The sequence below is a fragment of the Mya arenaria genome, chromosome 2, assembly GCF_026914265.1.
Source record: "Mya arenaria isolate MELC-2E11 chromosome 2, ASM2691426v1".
Taxonomy (NCBI): domain Eukaryota; kingdom Metazoa; phylum Mollusca; class Bivalvia; order Myida; family Myidae; genus Mya; species Mya arenaria.
In genome coordinates this window covers 70,409,212-70,430,327 of record NC_069123.1, presented here as the reverse complement: position 1 = coordinate 70,430,327, position 21,116 = coordinate 70,409,212, and the positions used below count along the sequence as shown (strand labels likewise).

General features: G+C 35.2%; 1 protein-coding gene across 2 annotated transcripts; it reads left to right on the top strand.

The window, feature by feature from the left end:
• Window positions 1–33: 33 nt before the first annotated feature.
• On the top strand, window positions 34–21,017 carry LOC128221798 (mitochondrial Rho GTPase 1-like). 2 transcript variants are annotated; one of them, XM_052930403.1, is made up of 21 exons: window positions 34–345; window positions 5,470–5,528; window positions 5,683–5,764; window positions 6,997–7,040; window positions 7,271–7,324; window positions 7,573–7,683; window positions 8,035–8,085; window positions 8,897–8,998; window positions 9,755–9,796; window positions 12,318–12,374; window positions 13,135–13,255; window positions 14,168–14,288; window positions 15,059–15,143; window positions 15,453–15,598; window positions 16,108–16,202; window positions 16,466–16,557; window positions 16,789–16,911; window positions 17,536–17,661; window positions 17,995–18,191; window positions 18,800–18,868; window positions 20,040–21,017. In XM_052930403.1, exons 1-21 carry the CDS (start codon window positions 303–305, stop codon window positions 20,158–20,160), a joined length of 1,941 nt encoding a protein of 646 aa, XP_052786363.1. In that variant the 5' UTR covers window positions 34–302; the 3' UTR covers window positions 20,161–21,017. The 2 variants fall into 2 exon arrangements, with proteins under 2 accessions (XP_052786363.1, XP_052786368.1); XM_052930408.1 differs by lacking the exon at window positions 18,800–18,868.
• The last annotated feature ends 99 nt before the right edge of the window (window positions 21,018–21,116 follow it).

Here is a 21,116-nt window from a genome sequence, read left to right as displayed (position 1 = left end):
AAGTAAACACCGGTTTAACCGCGCATGCGCGTTTGGCGATTTCCTGCGGAAATCAGAGAACACTATTTTGTTCACATTTTGACATTTAAAGGACAATTTACATCAGATGACCAGGATACTTTAAACTGTTGTTCCACATTTAAAGTTACACTAAGTCTTTCTTCAAAATGTAGTTTGACTGTCAGTGAAGGCGTGATAAAAATTTACCAAGAATCGGAATGTTTATTAACAAAGTCATGAGGTCATATTCTATCATGTTGATTTGCTTTTTCTTATGCAATTGTAAAGAATTTTAATTAAAGATGAGTTCCAAGGAAGAAGTAAGGATTCTTCTTGTTGGAGATGGTAAGGGTTTATACCTGCTTATGTGGAACTAAATTGACTTTCACCTGCTTTCATTTTAAACCACAGATAAGTGTGATGAGAAATTTGCTCCCGAAGTTGGAGTTTCATGAGAGCTTCACTTTGAATTGAAGAGTTACCAATGAGTAACAGTTTTAGGAGTGAATTCATTGTACATGATCTGATTTTGTGTAAAATTTTGACCGTAGTTTAGTTGTGTTTGTATCAACTATTTATATTTATTAAATTCCGGAACATGTAGAAAGAACATAGCTCTGTAGGATGCCCTCGATTAGATTACAAGAGAAGTTGTACCAACACAAACTGGCACCACTACAAAGTCGCCCCATATATGGAGGAGTTGACCCAAATATTTAGTTTAAACTTATTTATTTTACAAAAAATGTGAAACAAGTTATTACAACATTATATTAATCACTCTTGTTGGTGAGAAGTGAGTGCGCTAACCAGACAACCCCACATATGGATTATATAGTAAACATTACTTCTGTCAATCTTACATATATTGGATACAACATTGTTTTTAAATATTTTATTGTTTAAGAATAATCATGGTGAATTAATGTAACAGGCCGAAATTTCTGGTAAATAGAAAGTTACAGTCGACGTGTTGTGTTCGGGGTAAATGTCCAGGTGGATTTAAGATGAAGTTAATAAAACACAATATCTTTTCATCATATGTGTATTCCATGCTAAATGGTTTAACAATCACAACCTTGAAGATGATCCATTAAAAATATCTTTTCTATAATTACATACTGAAAATAGACAATGGAATAACAATAAATGCATAATTATAATTAGACTTTGCATGTTTATACTTTTACTATTAAACATGTTACTTCAGATTATCTTGTACAAAAATAATACTGAAGTTGTAATACGTCTAGCGGCGGTAACAATAGATATAATGCTAAAATCGTATGACATGACATCGTCCCCAATCTCACCCCATAACCGTGGTGTCAGTGTAGTGTTAAGCAAATATCATAATGCTAAAACTCCCAACTTTAAAAGGTAAAATTCAAGATGTCTCCCAAAAGTAATGTTTGAAGTGAGAACATCTCATGAAAATCTCTGTGCATGAAAACGCTAATTTCACAACATAATATTATATCAAGGAAACAGTCAAAATGGCAAAATAGCACCGGGTTACATTACCGTAATTCACCTTAAGAGTTCAGACACTCTAAATATTCGGACACCCATAATTATTTTCCAAAATAATTTATTTTGCGTACCTAATTTTTGGACACCCAAAGGACATCAATCATAACTTTCACAGTTACCAAGTTTCACAGACGAAGAGTATTGAATTTTATCTTTACAATGCCTGGCTAGATTACCTAACTGTATACACCACTGTGACAAGTTAATTAGTTACTACCCATCCTAAACGATTTATTGCCTGTTGAAAAGGAAGTGTGATATATTTATTAGAGGATTAAAGAAACAACAAGGGCAATCAAGAGATTAAGAAAACATAGATATGACATGTTTGTAAAACGATCTGCCAATAAACTTTCAAACTTGTTCCACACTTATAGACTGTATGAAGCAATAATCGTACAGTTGTACATTAATCCTGCATAGCAATGTCCATGCTCTCTACGAGATCCTCGTGGGTATAACTGTAAGTTATGTGACGTCACACAGTGTGACTCTTTGATCTGAAGCCGATAGAATGTGTTTATTCAGTTCAATGCATGTATAAAATGGTGTTTTAATTAACTTGACGAAGGATTTACACTTATAGGCGTAATAAATAAGTTTATGACCATTGATTACTACGGATAAATTAATAAGTGGTAAAATGCAAACATGAAGAAAAAAGCAAACATGTAAATAAAATGTAAAAATGGTAATTTTCTATGTATTCAGACAGTGAAAAAAAATGATTAATTTAAGGTGTCCAAACTCTTAGGTGAATTACGGTAATATACATTTTTACACTTTTAACAGAACTACCACTTATAAATCTTGGTTACTCTGAGGATTTTACAAAACATCACGGACCTCAGCCGAGTATGTAACCCGCTTTCTTTGCTAAAATCCGCCAAGTTTCCCGGGGTAGCTTGTTTTCTGTTAAGGGTTTTATTACTGGTAGCGCCGGTGATCATGTTGTTTTATAGACCTCAAATTGGAAACCAGGGTTGTTTGCATTGCTACTACATTACTACTGTTGAAATTAAATGATTACATTTGAAGTTATATGAAGTCATTAAAATCAGTCTGTCATCCTCATTCATTTGTTTTTTCCCTGTAAGAACAGAAAGAAAATATATGCATGTAACATAAAAGTACATCTATATTTCATTCAGCTATTAATTTACATTTAATCTCAGATTTGTACTTTTAACATTAACATTCGCAGCTGCATCGTAAATTGCCTATTGATATTCACACAATTAAAATATAACATTAAAGCATGTGTTTGTTGGTTTATCATTGTTACCCCCAAGTTACCTCATACTCTTACTGTGTGTAGTTGCTGAAGCTTAATTGGATTGGAGCAGACATTGCAAAAACTGTCCGACGGTCGTGACCGGTACATTACCAAATAATGTTTAAATTACTACTGTGTATGTATCGAGCGATGTTTTGAAATGCTAAGATAACTTTTGTCATGAACATTGGAATGTTTTAAATGATAGTTCCAAAATAATCTTATCCTTTGGAACATGTTATTCGATTACGAAATCGGTACTGGTACGGTCAGAATTTCATCAGGATTAAGTGCGAGTGTCAAAAATGGCTACCTTAAAATTTTATTCCGGGGCAAAACCTGGCAAAAAAAGAAAGAACGAAGCAGATGAAAGCAGAAAGAAAAAACAAAATTACAAAATGAATTTCCCTGAGTGTTGTTTTAATGTCAAAATAAACAGAGTGGCTGGTGTATGATGATGAGTACAAAAAAATGCGATTAACTGACTGTGTTGATTTTTACGGACAAAAATTGTCGGACCAGCAAATTATCTTTTGAACCCACAAAATATCAGAGGCTGCCTGATTGGAGTAATGAAGGTATTAAAAATCATGTTAAGTGCAGGGATAATTCTAGTAAGCGATTTCCGCGATTTCTCGCATAAAAATCGCTCAAATCGCATCCAAATCATATAAATGCGAGATATTCTCGCGCTTGAACACAGTTCGTGTCTTTTCCCTTTTGTTGTTTTTCAAAATAAAGCATCGTAATCGCTGATTGCTTTTTGTTTATATTAATTGAATTACGGACGAATTGCCTCCCCTACATTGAACGCATTTGTGTTATCGAATGTTTTAATCGATATCGTCCATGCACTTGTTTTCAAGCGTTTTTGCGACCCGTAACAATTTTGTTTACACGGGTTACCACTGCATTTTAAAGGCGTCTACAATATTGGAAGCGTCAAAATGTCAAATCAGAAAACGTTTGCATTCCTTGAAAAAAGTATCTGGACCAAAATAAAATACCAGCTTCAGATGAAAACAAAAATGGAAAGCCTTCATCTCCCCCCAAAAAAGTCAATGCACCTATCAGCTAAAATGGCTAAATCCTATTTTTTGCTCAAGTATGATGAGTATGAATGTTCATGATGTCAGAACTGTTAACAAGTGTTTTCTTCTAGTCAAACAAATGCATATATCATATCTATATATCTATATATTGTAAATTTGTTAATATACCGTATTGATATTTATGAATAAAGTTACTGTTATGCATTAATTTTTCACTGCGTTATCCATGTATTATAAAAATCTCACTGAAATTAAAATTCTCTCACCAATTTTGGACAAATGGGAGCAATTTTCTCGTTGAAAATCTTACATAGAATTATCCCTGAAGTGTGAATATTTTTCCTGTCATTATTTCTAAAGTTGCGATACATATCATTTGCTTTTTCTGCATTCCAATTAATAGTTTTGTTGCATTGTTAATTATAACAATATAAAAGTAAAGAAGTAACTGGTGTTCAGGGGTTTAAAAATCTCCGATTTAATCTGTTGATATATATTCGTAATACCTTCCCTTTCAAATGAATATAATTAAGCTTTCAAATGAAATATTTTATGAAAGTAACCGTATATGAATATATTAAAAAAATATTTATATCATTAGTTCTTAGCTAATAAATGGAAATTATAAGTATTTAAGTTTTTTTGGCAGTGTGGAAGTCATGTGATATGCAAATTTTGTAGTGACGTATTGCACACTAAATTTAGACTACTTTCAGTTTTGTGGCATGTTTGTTATTGCGAGAAATGCATTATTTTTTATCAAACTGAAGGTTGTAAAATATCAAAAAGGTTAAAAGAAGTTAATTAAGAAGAAAACAGAAGTTTACATTACTTTAAGATACTGGGACTTCAAGACAAAAGAATTAAATTTAATAATGCATTTCCACTGGATTAAAAATGGACATCAACCTATATTGTGTGCCGTTAAAGGGTTACCAGTTGTATTATAAGCAAATGAGTCTGAAAAATATTGAGACAACACAATGAGAGAAAATGATCCAGATAAATTCAACACAATTAGATACAGTAGTTGATTCTAATTGGTTTCTTCAGAGTTTTGCAGTGTTTACACCTCTAAGTAGCATGGCAATGGTAATACTTCGGTCCACAGATTGGCCTGGGGGGGGTGAGAGGGTTAAAACGCCAAGGAAAGTGGATAGCGAAAAATTACATTGCTACGTTGCTTTTCTCGCTCTTGATGATTTGCAAAATAGCAACACTGATGGACGCGTTATATTTGAACACTTCTTAAACACCTTTTAAGGTATTAATTGGAAGATGTGTTATGCTAATTAATGGTAAAGTGATCACACCTAACCTTAACTATCGCCTGTATAACTTATATTTGGAGCTACTTCCCTGTATAAGGTGTGACTTTGAAGTGGTGCAAGTTTGTGTAGGTGCTACTTTTCACTAGATTTCTCTGTCTCAGCTGTGATTTGTGCTGTACATGTTGTTTGCTTAAGATATTCTGATGTGTTTATTAATTCAATTTTCAAATTTGTTATTGGCAAGTTTGTATTTAACATAAAAGAAAAAGAGTGTTGTTGTTTTTAAGTAATGCTTACAAGTGGTATTACTTGATTGTGGCTGTTTATTTTTTTTCAGCTGGAGTTGGGAAGACTTCCCTTATTATGGCTCTTGTCAGCGAAGAGTTTGTTAGAGAGGTATGTCTGCTTGCAATTCAACTATTATAAATTAAGACGATTTTTATTTTTATATTAAGTTAAAGTACATTTAAATAAAAACAAGTTCAAAGAACATACGGTAATATTGAAAGAAAGAATGCATTGAACATGTCTTTTCATTGTGTTGTTTCAGGTACCAGCTAAGGCGGAAGAAATAATCATCCCGGCCGAAGTTGTACCAGACAATGTGCCAACACACATTGTGGACTTCTCATGTAAGAACTTGTAGAAGAAATACTGTTTCAATTATGCACCAGTCAATTGTAACCACGGCCCCCCAGGTCCGGGGTAAAGCGGGGACTTTGACATCCGGTCCAGCCAACCCCGGGTAAAATTCCCGCCCTGCAGGGACGAACTGATGGTAAAATCCCCGCCTAATGCCCCCGTATCCCGTGATAAGGCCCATTCCCCGCTATATTTTGTACGAAGACAAAACCACCGCATTCACCCGGCACTGCGGGGCCACCTAAAAGGTAAAAACACGGCCCATTTCCCTGGCTAGCCCTGTAATTGTTATATCCCCGGACCTGGGGGGGGGGGGCTGGTTACAATTGACTGGTGCATTATACTTACATTTTAGATGGTACATCATTAAGAAAGATGTTGGCATTAAAGTTGGTTTCCATGATGCTTTCAAGCAAAGACATGAGACAAAGTCACAGTGAATGTAATAATGATGTTTAAAAAAAAAAAATATGTCATGTTTATTTTTTTATCATTTGAAATTTTAGTCTATTTTACTCAGTATTCATGTTTGAAAACATGTATTGTGCTCTCATTGAGTAAGACCCACTTTCCCGCAAAGTTTCTCTATAGCCACCAAGTGACTGGGGTTTAACACGCGTTCAAGGTTCACAACACAAAATTTAAGGATTATTACCCCAATTTCTGTGGAAAAAAATACAAAAATGTCACTAGCTATTATTAACTACCAATAATAAATATATATAATTATATGCTATTTGATCATGCGCATGACGTCATAGGTCATGGTTCAGAATCATGTCAAAATGCTGGCTGAGAATTACAGTTAAGGTAAATACATCTTCTGTACTGTAGTAAAGGATTACAAGAAATAACTTCTGAACAATAAAGAATTAATTCTTGCTTATCTTAACAGTAGCACTTCATCTGACGTGGAGTTCCACAGCGGGGCATAAAATCAATAATATTGAAGGTTTTTCTGACACCAAGGTTTATTTTATACTCCGCGTAAACAAGCAATATTTCACTCAGCAGTAAATAATAAGGAGCTCAGAGGAGATTTCAACAGGGGAAACAGTTTTACCCTCAGATAAAACATTGGCTTTATCCCTCAGCGTGAGCGAGGAAAGTGGGTCTCACCAGTAGATTCTACAGGACTGTAGCTTTCTAGTACCAACACTGGGTGTTATGCCTGAAGAATAGTAAAATAGGCTTATCTGATATATTACATTGATGTTTGTAGATCAAGACCAAAATGAAGAAGACCTGGTGGAAGAAATTAAAAGGGTAATTCTATTTTAGTAATTTTGATATATTTCAACCATTACTTAGGATTTAAAACAATTATACATACCGGTAGTCAATGATCATATTTCATATAATAGGAGTAAAGCCTAAAGGATACATATAGAACCAGCTCCCTTTGCCTTAAAGTTAAAAATAAAACAACAGCAGCTATAACAGAATTCTGTACAATGTCTATGTTTAATTCTGCTTTTACACAACCTTCCTTTCAGGCTGACGTAGTCTGTATCATTTGGGCATCCAATGACGAGGACTCATTTGAAGGGGTAACACATGTTTTACACCTTGATTTGATTGTATTCATTATTATGTAAACATAAGTTAGCTCATATGTTCCTACAGATGCCTTATGTACATTAAATAAGATTTTATATCATTTCTGTTTATATAATGTCAAAAGCTATTTACCGGTACTTGAAATGTCATAGTTGAAAAATTTATGATATTCTGTGCTTTCTTTAGTAAGGAAGCATTAAGAAATATACTGGAGCACCATAGTTTTATCTGAATGTAGGTGACATCAGTGTGGCTTCCCTTTATTCGACGGAACACGGAGGAGGATCAGCGTACACCAGTGATTCTGGTGGCTAACAAGGCCGACCTCATTGAGTACTCAGTAGATGAGGTGAGACATTAAACATTCTTTGAAGTGCTGTGAACTTTCTAGGTTCAAGTATAAAGTGAGTTATTAGCACTTTTAAAAAAGTAAGAAATATGTCAGCTCTCGGTCAATATTCAACAGAACAGCTTTATATAGATTTTGCATTATTTAAAAATATAATCTGTATTATTCATTGGACTGTAAATCTATTGGGCAAATTCCTGACTGGTAGAAATACGATCTAAGAAATTTATTGAATGCAGGCACAAATTGTTCAACATGATATACAAAGAAGTTATAACAAACATGGCAGCATCATACAGGTATAACTCCTAAGAAAACCCTAGTGATATTTACCTTGTATATTTTGACTAGGCGATGACCCCTATTATCAATGACTTTCCGGAAGTGGAGGCCAGTATCTCAGTAAGTAAGATTCATAAACCCCGCTCTACATATCATAGTCAATGAGATTTGACATATCTGGATCAACAAGCCTGAAATGTTTACATCTCTAGTTGGCTAAAAATGTTCCCTGCTAAATGAATTTTAGCTATTTCTGCAAACATTTGAGCAGTGCTGTACCAAGCTTCTGCTGTTTGAAACCACTGCTTTATGAAGTTGATGCCTCTTTTATTGGACATACATCATGTAATATCATCCTGTTTATCGACAATTGCGTTGTACTGTTTACTTTTCTTAGAAAGCAGGTAGTAAAACATCTGTTTTGATAATGCTTCTGATTTAGTGTATTAACTTAAACTAAGATATTGTTGAGAATGATTAACTGGTTAATATTTATTGTCAGGTATGTCAAACACTATGCAAAAACAGTTAACTAATCATGTACCATCTGCTCAGTGTTGTTATTTGCCAGGTAGAGAAGTGTTTAATCAGTCTATTATAACAAATAAAAGTATGATTGGAACAGGTCCAACATTTTGGTTGATTTTTTAAAGGAATTTACTTCAATAATTAAGCTTTTGAGAAAAAATTGATCTAAACAATGTGATTAATGATAAAGTATGAAAACATGATAGAAGATATCATAAAGGTAAATGAATAAATGCTTGAGAACTTTTCACAAGTAAGACTGCTTTTGGCATCAATACCGATACATAACGGTACATTGATAAAACTGTAACATATTACTCTGAAAAAGTTCCCATATAAATAATGTTAACATTAGTGATGTATATGATTGTGTTTCCAAATGTAGATGGTTTTCCTATTACAGAGTTCAGCAAAGAGCTTGAAGAACATCACTGAGTTGTTCTGGTATGCCCAGAAGGCCGTGCTCCACCCACAGGCTCCTATATACAACCCTGAGGAAAAGGAGGTATGATATGGCACATACGGATTCATATTTTAAAATCTGTTTGAATCCTTCTTTTGGATTCAAGTTTTTCAAAACCATGTGTCATTAGCCAAACATTGACAATACATGTACATGTAGATTTGTGCTCATATGAGTTTAAAAAGGGTGCATATAGCTGTTAGAAATAATAGGGCTTCAGCAAAAAAAAAATATATATATATATATATATGTACAGTGTATATGTATGCATCTGGAGTTCACAGCAAAATAAATCACTGACATACACATTTATTATTTAAATTGAATTTGATTGATGACTGCGCAAGCAAGTTTTAATAGCGTACATAAGATTGCCACTTCTGTATAAGACTAGATTTCTAGGTGTAAATTGATTTATGTTATTTTGCAAATGGCTGAAATTCACAAATGTGAACCCCTCGTACTCTGTGAAATGCTGCCACAGATATAAAAAAATATCAAATTTTGTGGAGTGCAACAACTTACATTTAAGGCTATGAAGCGGCAAAATAAAAAAAATCTGACAGTTCAGTCATATTGACAATATTGTACTGATTAATTATTTCTTTCTTTGTGGATATGACAATTATAAAGATTTGACTGTTTTAAATACAAGTGAGTGAGTGTTCCATGTTTATCAAAGAACCTTTTTAGTTTAGATGCAGCTTATAGTTGAACTTGATAATGCTGTGGAAAAAGATAAGGCATGTTTAAAGGTCATACATACTTGAATGTAATCCGCTCACTGAATCTTTTCAGCTGACAAGGTCATGTAAAGCTGCCTTAGAAAGAATATTCAAGGTAAGGAAAGTGTATTCAAATATTAAATTATGCAATGATAAGCAGAATTGAAAGTTTGCAGAGAAAACAACTGATATTACAAAATAATCTGAAAACATATATGCATAATATAGATACATGTACATGAATATGATCAACAGCCAAAGGCTTGCTTATTGTTTTGAGCTTTCTGGTACATGTATGTCCTAATTAAATTAATTTTACAATCATTGACTGTAAAGGTGTGTGGTCAACAAAATTAGACTTTTAATTGAACAAGCCTGAATTCTTACACTAATGCTTGCCATAAGGAATTGTCAACAAGCACTGCTATTTTTTTTTTATGCCCCCAAAGGTGGGCATATTAAAATCGCACCGTCCGTCCGTCCGTCCGTCCGTCCGTCCGGCTCTGTAACTTTCCCTTGTATGGACAGATTTTAAAATAACTTGCCACATGTGTTCCACATACCAAGACGACGTGTGGCGTGCAAGACTCGTGTCCCTACCTCAAAGGTCAAGGTCACACTTAGTGTTTATTCACAATGGAGTGCTGCATATAAGGACATAGAGTATAGGTTGTCGTGTCCGGGCTGTAACTTTCTCTTGTATGGACAGATTTTAAAATAACTTGCCACATGTGTACCACATACCAAGACGACGTGTCGCGTGCAAGACCTGTGTCCCTACCTCAAAGGTCAAGGTCACACTTAGTGTTTATTCACAATGGAGTGCTGCATATAAGGACATAGAGTACAGGTTGTCGTGTCCGGGCTGTCACTTTCCCTTGTATGGACAGAGTTTAAAATAACTTGCCACATGTGTTCCACATACCAAGACGACGTGTCGCGTGCAAGACCCGTGTCCCTACCTCAAAGGTCAAGGTCACACTTAGTGTTTATTTACAATGGAGTGCTGCATATAAGGACATAGAGTATAGGTTGTCTTGTCCGGGCTGTAACTTTCCCTTGTATGGACAGATTTTAAAATAACTTCCCAAATGTGTTCCACATACCAAGACGACGTGTCGCGTGCAAAACCCGTGTCCCTACCTCAAAGGTCAAGTCACACTTAGTGTTTATTCACAATGGAGTGCTGCATATAAGGACATAGAGTATAGGTTGTCGTGTCCGGGCTGTAACTTTCTCTTGTATGGACAGATTTTAAAATAACTTGCCACATGTGTTTCACATACCAAGACGACGTGTCGCGTGCAAGACCCGTGTCCCTACCTCAAAGGTCAAGGTCACACATAGTGTTTATTCACAATAGAGTGCTGCATATAAGGACATAGAGTACAGGTTGTCGTGTCCGGGCTGTAGCTTTCCCTTGTATGGACAGATTTTAAAATAACTTGCCACATGTGTTCCACATACCAAGACGACGTGTCGTGTGCAAGACCCGTGTCCCTACCTCAAAGGTCAAGGTCACACTTAGTGTTTATTCACAATGGAGTGCTGCATATAAGGACATAAAGTATAGGTTGTCGTGTCCGGGCTGTAATTTTCTCTTGTATGGACAGATTTTAAAATAACTTGCCACATGTGTTCCACATACCAAGACGACGTGTCGCGTGCAAGACCCGTGTCCCTACCTCAAAGGTCAATGTCACACTTAGGTGTTTATTCACAATGGAGTGCTGCATATATGGACATAGAGTAAAGGTTGTTTTGTCAGGGCTGTAACTTTCCCTTGTATGGACAGATTTTAAAATAACTTGCCACATGTGTTCCACATACCAAGACGACGTGTCGCGTGCAAGACCCGTGTCCCTACCTCTAAGGTCATGGTCACACATAGTGTTTATTCACAATGGAGTGCTGCATATAAGGACACAGATTATAGGTTGTCGTGTCCCGGCTGTAACTTTCCCTTGTATTGACAGATTTTAAAAAAACTTGACACATGTGTTTCACATACCAAGATGACGTGTCGCGTGCAAGACCCGTTTCCCTACCTCTTATGTCAAGGTCACACTTAGTGTTTATTCACAATGGAGTGCTGCATATAAGGACATAGAGTATAGGTTGTCGTGTCAGGGCTGTTACTTTCCCTTGTATGGACAGATTTTAAAATCACTTGCTACATGTGTTCCACATACGAAGACAACGTGTCGTGTGCAAGACCCATGTCCCTACCTCTTAGGTGAAAGATACACTAAGTGTTTATTCACAAGGGAATTCTGAATATAAGGACATAACAGTGTAGGTTGTCAAGTATGGGTGGTATTTTTTTATGTTCAGAGGCAATTTAAAATAACTTGCCATATGTATTTGACACGTAAAGGCAAGATCAACTTTTCATGTACTGACCTTGTTCGTAGGTCAATGTCACATTCGGGGGCATTCGTCACATACTGTGACAGCTCTTGTTTAGAATTTGAACCAGCCAAATAAATAGTTTCACCAGTGCAGGGCTTTAGGGCATGTGCTTATTTGGACCACTTGGTGTGTTCACAATGTCATATACTAGTTTAGTTTGACATTTTCATACGTTCTAAGACATAGTGAAAAATCATTATTTTTTTTGCCTATTATCTTTTCAGATCTGTGACATGGACAACGACCAAATTCTCAGTGATGATGAAGTAATTGTCTTCCAGGTAGGTTTTTGTTTATATTATTATTGGAATAAAGTATTAACTAAGGAGCCTAGTATAAAATATTTATTATGCCCCCGAAGGGCTGTAACTTTCCCTTGTATGGACAGATTATAAAATAACTTGGCACATGTGTTCGACATACCAAGACAATGTGTCGGGTGCAAGAACCGTGTCCCTACCTCTAAGGTATAGGTCACACTTAGGTGTTTATTCACAATGGAATGCTGCATATAATGACATAGAGTATAGATTGTCGTGTCCAGGCTGTTACTTTCCCTTGTATGGACAGATTTTAAAATAACTTGCCACATGTGTTTGGCATACCAAGACGACGTGTTCAGAGGCAATTTAAAATAACGTGCCATATGTATTTGTTTAATATTTAACTTTTCATGTACAGACCTTGTTCATAGGTCAATGTCACATTCGGGGGCATTCGTCACATACTGTGACAGCTCTTGTTTTTGATCAATAATTTCCTTAAACATTGGCTGATGGTGTAAAACTTAAAATAGATTTAAAAGGTTAGCTTTATATCTCTTCCCTTTGAATTGTAAGATAGTGGGGGAATATGTAATATGAGGCATGTCTTTGTGGACTTCATTGTTTCTTTGCATGACTTCTGTAGTACATGCACATAAGGCCCCTTGAAATCAGTTATGTAAAACATCCATGCATACAATTAAAACAAGCACAAAGGCATTATAGTTTTTTAGTTCCAAACCCATATGCCTGCCTATATCATTATATTTGGTTGCAGAGAAAGTGTTTTGAGGTTCCAATCCAGCCTCACGCCTTGGAGGAGGTCAAACAAACAGTACAGAGTCACCTGGCAGACGGTGTGGATATACGGGGGCCTAACTACGGCTTTACACTCAAAGGTGGGTTTGTACAACAAAGTCATTGTGTAATAATTACACCTCCTCTTCACATCCTTAAATGAACCGCATTTTTAGCAATTGTGAAAACATAAACTGCGATCATTTTGTCTTTTGTGGGCTTAATTAAAATAATTTCTTTGTGGTTTGTGTCAAATGTTTGAAAAATATGTACATGTAGACAATCAATGAAGCTTTCCTGAGTGTTTGAAAACCATTCACTCATCAGATATGCTTCCAGCGGACTATAAGTATCAATCATCGGTTTCCGATATAGGTACAAAAATCCGACCTAAGGGCACGCATATAAGCCTGTAATGAGGCTGTCCGAGTTACTGGCCACACAGCGTGCCTGAGGGTCAGATTTTCAATACAGACTGGAAAACATGTTTGATACTTTCTCTTGCATATATCTAATATTATCAATTTGTGGAAAAATTGACGTAGAAAACACACTTGTACATTTCACCAAAAAGCGTGTGTGGAGTTGTTTACTGATGTCATCAAGCACAGTATTAAACTGTGTATAGGATGCACTTTTTAAAAATTGCCTTCGTCCTTTCTTTTGTAATTTTAAATCACTATTGACGTCAAATAGTTCCTCTAACAATAGCATTTTTATGATTATTTATTTTTAATTTTAATAAAGTCTTGCAATGAAAGGCTTTATTGAAATGGCATAATATACTTTTCATAAATCATACGATGAAAGAAATGAAAAGTGGCACGTTGTTGCACTTGACTCATCTTACATGGGGTTGTACAGTAAGACGCGTTTTTTCAATACTGTCAACATGACCAGAATCGCACATCCGGTATGCAAGAATCATTCAGTTGTTGCATGTAACAACCATTTCTTTTGGGAAAAAATAAATGTTCTTGTGTCTATGAGTTGTTCATTATTTTCCATTTCAGGATTTCTGTTTCTCATGGAGCTATTTATAGAGAGAAAAAAGATTGAGACAGTGTGGACTGTTCTGAGAGCCTTTGGTTATGACGACAAGTTGTTACTCAGGAAAGATGTACTCGAACCAAAGTAAGTGTAAATTACTTATATTGCTCTCTTTGTTTCCTTTTCTTTTTTTTCTTTTTTTTTTGACAATCCAAACTTTATTTCAGAAAGCAATCGATCACCTATAACAGCATATAAATATTCACATACACAGATAAACATAAGTTGTATGTAAAATTAGAATTCATACACAGATATACATAAGTTGTATGTAAAATTAGAATTCATTGTCGGTAATGACATCAACTATGGCATTTTATAAATTTTGTTCTAAAACAAACTATTAAAGTAATGTATAGTTCATGATTCGTTATGTCCCTTAATATGGTACATTATAAAGTAAAAACAAACTGTGAGTTAAATTATATATCATTGTCTGCAAATATGATTTGTTATAAAGTTAAAACAAACTGTGAGAAAAGTTATATATGATGTTCCGTAATGTCCCTTAATATGGTCCGTTATGTCTCTTTGTTTCCTTAAAAAGAAAGTATTTACATTTAGGGTGTTTTATATAAGCATCTACTTTTACTTTTACCACTGAGTTTGTTTCTTGTTGAGGGTCTTTGCCGCGGGTCCTGTGACCCTGTTGATTGATCATTTGTTGGTCTCTGATAATTATATGGAGTCCTATTAATATATAAGACAGTTTGTTCTACAATTTTTAGACAAGCAGCGTTGCTAGCTTAGTTCTTGTTTTCAATTTAAACGTTATAAACAATAGTTAAGTGCATGAAAGTACTACACACAAAATTACAATTGTTCATTGAATTCCCTGATTAAATGTATTGCAGGTTGAATGTTGGTGTGGGAAGTACAACTGAGTTGTCCCATGAAGGAGTGCAATTCCTTACTAGTCTGTTTGAGAAATATGATGAGGTATGTGACAGCATGTTCCCTTTCATGGTTTGATAATGGTATTAGAATTATGAAGTTTTGATGATATTAAGACCATTGCATATCATTTTCAATGTTTGTCATGGTCAAATTGCTATATATATTTCATGACCAATTTTATGTTCATTTACTTAACATAAGTGACTGTTTGAACACAGTATGTGTATGGTGTCGTGGTAAAAGCTGTTATGTTCTATAAAAAAAAATAATTCTTCTTAATGAAGTCTCAGTGCGATTCAGTTCTTAAACTGTAAGGAAAGATAGATTCCTAAGTTGTATACCCTTCTTCAGGACTGTGATGGTATGCTGTCCCCCACAGAGTTGACCAACCTGTTCAGCACGTGTCCCCGGCTTCCCTGGGGCCCAGACGTGAACAACACTGTGGTCACCAACACCAGCGGCTGGATCTCACTGCAGGGATACCTTGCACAGTGGACGTTAGTTGTGGATGGCCTGCTTGTTTGATCAAAATATCTATTTATTTATTTTAGAATGTCATTGTGCATACACATTAACATAATCTTCATACACTGTTCAAAATATTGCCATGAAACATAGAACAGTATTACCACTGTGTAGTAAGACTCTTATTTATTTATTAATGTCCAGTTATGTGACTCGATACACAGAAAAACAGACGTGCACTGCATCTGAATTTGAAGCTCCATTTTATATGAAGCCAACCCTATTTCAGCAATGCAGATTTGCATTGGTTCTGATTGGGTATGATCATCAGACAAAATCTTGTGATCTGTAAGCCACATGACTCTAAAACTGTTAATTCAGCTCACATTAAATTTGATTGTTATGTGAACAACTACTCTAGAATGTCTATATGAAGCTAACTTAATTGTGCTTACTGAATAATTCTTGAGTGCCTTGACAAGCACTCTGCAGGAGGTATATTTGTTTGAACGTGATCTGAAGTCAGTATTTCTAAACGCAGGTTGACGACCCTGTTGGAGTACAAAGACACACTGGAGCACCTGGCATACCTGGGCTACTTGTACCACCAGGACTCCACACTCTCAGCTTTACAAGGTGAGAACTTGTGTGCTGAGCTATACAGATTGAAGGTATATAGTAGACATCATAAATGAATGACTACCTTACAGAAAAAAATGTCATATTTCTGTGACAGTGTTTGGAAAGTCTGTTGTACATTTAAAATGTTTGTTCATGTTTATTAATTGTAAAGCAGTGTGTCATTAGCCTTATTGCCAATTCATTTTGTCATTATGTGTTGGACCCTATTCTATTACATGTATATGTATCATATCTTTTTTACCATGTTCCGTTTACAGTCACAAGAGATAAGAAGATAGATCTACAGAAACGCCAGACAGCGAGGAATGTGTTCCGATGTCACGTACTTGGACCAAAACAAGTGGGCAAGGTATTGTCTTATTTCAAAATCTTGTTTCAGTTATTGATGATTTATAAGAATAGATGAATTAAAATGGCTCAGATACGTGAAATGTTTCATTACACATACATGTACTGTTTATTACTGTTAACAACTTGGACAGTTTTGTTATATCCCTATCCCTATATATATATATATATTTAGAAAGTTCAAGCCTAATCATCAAAATGTGAATATGTGATTTCAAAATCTCTATTTCAGACTGCCTTTCTCCAAGGGTTGATTGGTCGTAACCTGCGCTATGTGGCCACTCTAAACAGGGAACAGTTGTCCAAGTTCACAATTAACACCGTACAAGTGTATGGTCAGGAAAAATACCTGATGGTGAGATACTAGTTCTGGAATTTTATATGTTCAGGAAACAAGATTTTATCAATTGCATGATTCTAGAAGAGTGTTACAGAAGAAAATTTTACATAGTCCAATATACTGGCATGTATTTGGTTACGATGTCATGAAAACATTCTGGTAAATAAAATACTTGTTCTAAAAAGGAATTTTTCTTATGATGGTGCTTAAACATTTGTATGAAAACAAGAGCAATTCCAGTTTTACCTCTATGTTTTAAGCCATCACATTTTACTTGGTGATTACTGATAGTTTGCCAAATTTATTTTTTATTTTTGGTTGTCTTTGTTCTTTTTTCTAAAGAAAATTCATGAGGTAATATCATAGCTGTGGCACCACTGATGGCATACGTGCAGAACTTCTGTGTCCATAACTCAAAAACTGTTCTAAAATATTAAATGAAACTAAGTAGGCATGAAGGCAGGGACAGTATGTTAAATAACGCTCTATTTTTTTAATAAAAACAACAACAAAGGATCACTGGCGTTCACTTTGCCCCACACTTGTTTAACCTTTACAGCATTTATAGTTATTGTAGAAGCTTATTGTATTAACTGTGTAGTATTAGTTTGTTGTCAATTTTGCTCAACCATTCCCCAGTTACATGAGGTTGATGTGGCCTGGTCGGACATGTTGTCGCCAACGGAGACCAACTGTGATGTGGCCTGCCTGCTCTACGATGTCACCAACCCACGCTCATTCGAGTTCTGTGCCAGGATGTACATGGTGAGCAGGATCAAGTTTACAAATTTAGTGCACTTCATCTGTTGAACATGTTAATAACAACGATGAAAACAATTAATTTCTTATCGAATGGGAATGTATCAGTTTAGTCTGAAACAAAGAACCACCCCACAGCAACAACCCCAACCCATCAATACTTAGTCATGAAAATTGCACTGTAACTGCAATGCTTTGTTTATAAATGAAGTAACTTAAGTATGTTTGTAATGTTCAACTCCTGCTTCGAGACCACCTGTTTCTTCTCTGAACATTTCTTGTCTTCCCTTGCTATTAGGAGGGTTGCATGTACAATATAGGAATAATTCCACCTTACAGAAGCACTTCCTGGACAGTCGGGTACCAACACTGATCGTGGCATGTAAGGTAGAGCACCCGGAGGTTCGACAGGACTACAACTTGACACCAAAGGCCTTCTGTGAGAAGTTCAAGCTGCCCCCACCCCAGAGGTTTACATGTATAGACAAGGTCAACAGGGACATCTACGTCAAGGTGGCCACAATGGCTGCATACCCGTTAGTATTGACACTTGGTTTTTTACTCATTCCTAGTGTTTCTATTTGTTTGTTTTGATAATGTTCTTTGTTAATTTCTTTGTGGTTCAAGTTAACAAGTGTTTGGTTGTTTTTTTTTGTCTGTCCTCTCTGCCTTAATTTTGGAAGGAGCAAAAATGTGTTGGGTTTTAAATGGTTTCTGTAAGAAAAAAATTAAAGTAGATCTATTATTGCTTGCTTGTTAATGTTGTAGAATCAGGTTTGTACAACATATTTGTATGCTTTAAATTCGGTTTTAATTATTTCATTACAAGCAATGTTGTAAAATTGTCACCCTCCTGACACAAGGATATCTGCACCTTCAATTGTAACAGGGCAATTTGTTTAAAATGACTCATAATTAAAATGAAGAGGTGTTAGATTATTTAAAGCCTATATATTAAATCTAAATTGGAGCATCCTGATCCCTTATAGCTGTATAGGACCAGCAAAAATGAAAAGGGAATATTAGCAAAATTGAAATTCACTGTCACAAATTAATGATCTTTTTGACAAGACTTAGACGAACACCACTGTACGTCCATCATGTTAGTTCTCTTGTAAGGTATGTATGTGCGTTTCACTTGCAGCAACTTAAAGCGACTGGTTCACATGCTGCTAGTTCACCAGAACCCAGTCTGGCTGGAGGAAAGACTCAGGTCCCTATATTGTGTATATTGTGTAGTCTTGGATGCTTCCACGCCCAGCCTCAAAACATCACTTCTCACATGTTAGGCTAACAGCGACTTGTTTGACTCTTCCATAATACCTGTTGACAGATATTGAGGCTTCGACTTCACTGAATAACTGGATTATAGGAATATAAAAGTCATGGGTTAAAGTATCTGGGTTTTAAATATTTTTTATGGTTGTCTTTTCCTTAGAAAAGAAATGATCATTTTGTTTAAATGGATCAATTAAATATGTTCTGATATGAAGAGAGTTTTGTTATGAAAGGAGTTCCTGTTTTGAGGCTAGGTCAAGATTTTTGTATTGATTTCTGAACCATAAGAGTTACCCTAGTAAACCTTCATCCATGGTAAATTATAGCATGTCTCCTGTCTAACGCTTCACTGTAGAGAGGGATCACTTTTGTATTGGCTGGAATATGATGTTACATATTATGGGAAATGGTTTAGGATATGTGTATTCTTATATTTACTGCATGCATTTATGTTGACACTTCTACTATATAATTCCGGAGTATTTATCAGTGTATTTCATTCAGTTGCTTTGATATTGTTTATGTTCATATATGTTTATATTAGACGAATTATCTGACATGCAAACAGTGCTTGAATTAGATTTTTGTGAGCTAATAAGTAGATTTTACTTTGCAGAATTGTTTTTCTCAGTCTTATTAGCTAGTATAATTTGCAAAGTAAAGGGATAATGGGATTGCCTTGATGTCGTAATTTTGGTGGTGCATCAAGAAGCAAAACCTTAAGGCTTCTTTAAACTCAAAGACTCGATTTTCAAGCATTAAACAAGCTTGGCCCATATTTCTGGCTTTGGTAATAGTTGAGTTACTGAAAAAACTGTGAGCATTAGCATTTGGCTCTTACACGTTGCTGTTTGATTTTTGGCCATGTTTATTACGTAGCCCTGTAAATAATTTTTTTTTTAACAATTATAATTATTTAATACACATAATAAAGACTACTTATGTATTGTTTTGGCTGTAGAAGCTAGTATAACATTAGAAATGTGTATAGTTTACCACAATACATGCTGCATATGGTTAGTTTGTGTTTTTAACATAAGCTTGTACATATACATGCTATTATACCAATGTTAAAGGTTTTGTAGCTTTTTTCTCTCTATTTTCAGTCACCTGAAGGATGCTGCTTTATCAAATGACAAAAGACTGATAAAATATGGAATTGGTGTTGTGACTTTAGCTGGAATTGGATTTTTAGTGTACAAAATTGTAGAAAAGTATAACAAATAGCATTATCTGGATGACAGGAGTGACTAATTATAACTGGATACAATTGCTTATGCTTGTCCAGATGACAGAATGGCTTCAGGTTGAAGTGCTTTTTGATGCCAGAAGGCTTATCAGTAGCAGATAGGCCAGTATGGGACACAACACAGCAGTGGCCACTAAGCAAGTTGCCAACCAGGGAAAGACTTTTCTCACCATGCCCCATGATTGTACCAGATTTTCTCGTGTTTTAAAGTTCATAGTTGTATGATGATATGGTGCTGATGACCATAAGGAAACACTTAGCAATGTGTCTGTTTGTTCATAATTAGTTTATATTAAATTATTTCAGCAAGCTGATTCGGACAAGTTATATGCATGTTTATTCTTTTGGACATCGCTGTAGACCTCATTTTTAAACAGGTTAGCTTTGGAATAGGTGTTTAGATCCATGGTAGGCATGTTTTAGTCAAATGAGTTGTCTCAGTAAGGTATAAACAACTATTCGCAATAATACACACACACTTACATAATGTTACTCTTGCTCCTTCATCTGGAGTCCTTGTTTTTATTTACCGATACCATGTCACATGTCAAGTGTGAGTTTGTTAATGCAAATATATTCACATGGTTGGGGATATTGTCAAGGAGGTTTATACATACCTGTATACATAGAGTTTTTACATAATTCATCTTATTGTGTTCATAAAATATTGTATTTGTTTCATTAGCTTCTCATCAAACTAAGAAATAAATTTTTAAACAAAATTTTTGTTGTCCTGTCAGAATCAATTCCACAAGGGTTACCAAGGTAACAAATTTAGAATTATAAGTTAGCCAATGAAGTTTGATTAAGTTAAAATCACCCAGGACCTTATTGAAAACGTTTGTAAGTGTACATTTTCAACTTGTAGAATATTATTTCTTCTTTTTTTTGGGGGGGGGGGGCAAAAATGTCTTGAATGCCCACATATTTTCAT

What these genes read in the sequence shown, in the direction of transcription:
- LOC128221798 (XM_052930403.1), top strand. Translation starts at nt 303, where the DNA reads ATGAGTTCCAAGGAAGAAGTAAGGATTCTTCTTGTTGGAGATG. An exon ending in ACGAGGACTCATTTGAAGGG is followed by an intron (nt 7,325 to 7,572) that starts GTAACACATGTT and finishes ATCTGAATGTAG; the next exon opens with GTGACATCAGTGTGGCTTCC. An exon ending in TGTTTGAGAAATATGATGAG is followed by an intron (nt 15,144 to 15,452) that starts GTATGTGACAGC and finishes ACCCTTCTTCAG; the next exon opens with GACTGTGATGGTATGCTGTC.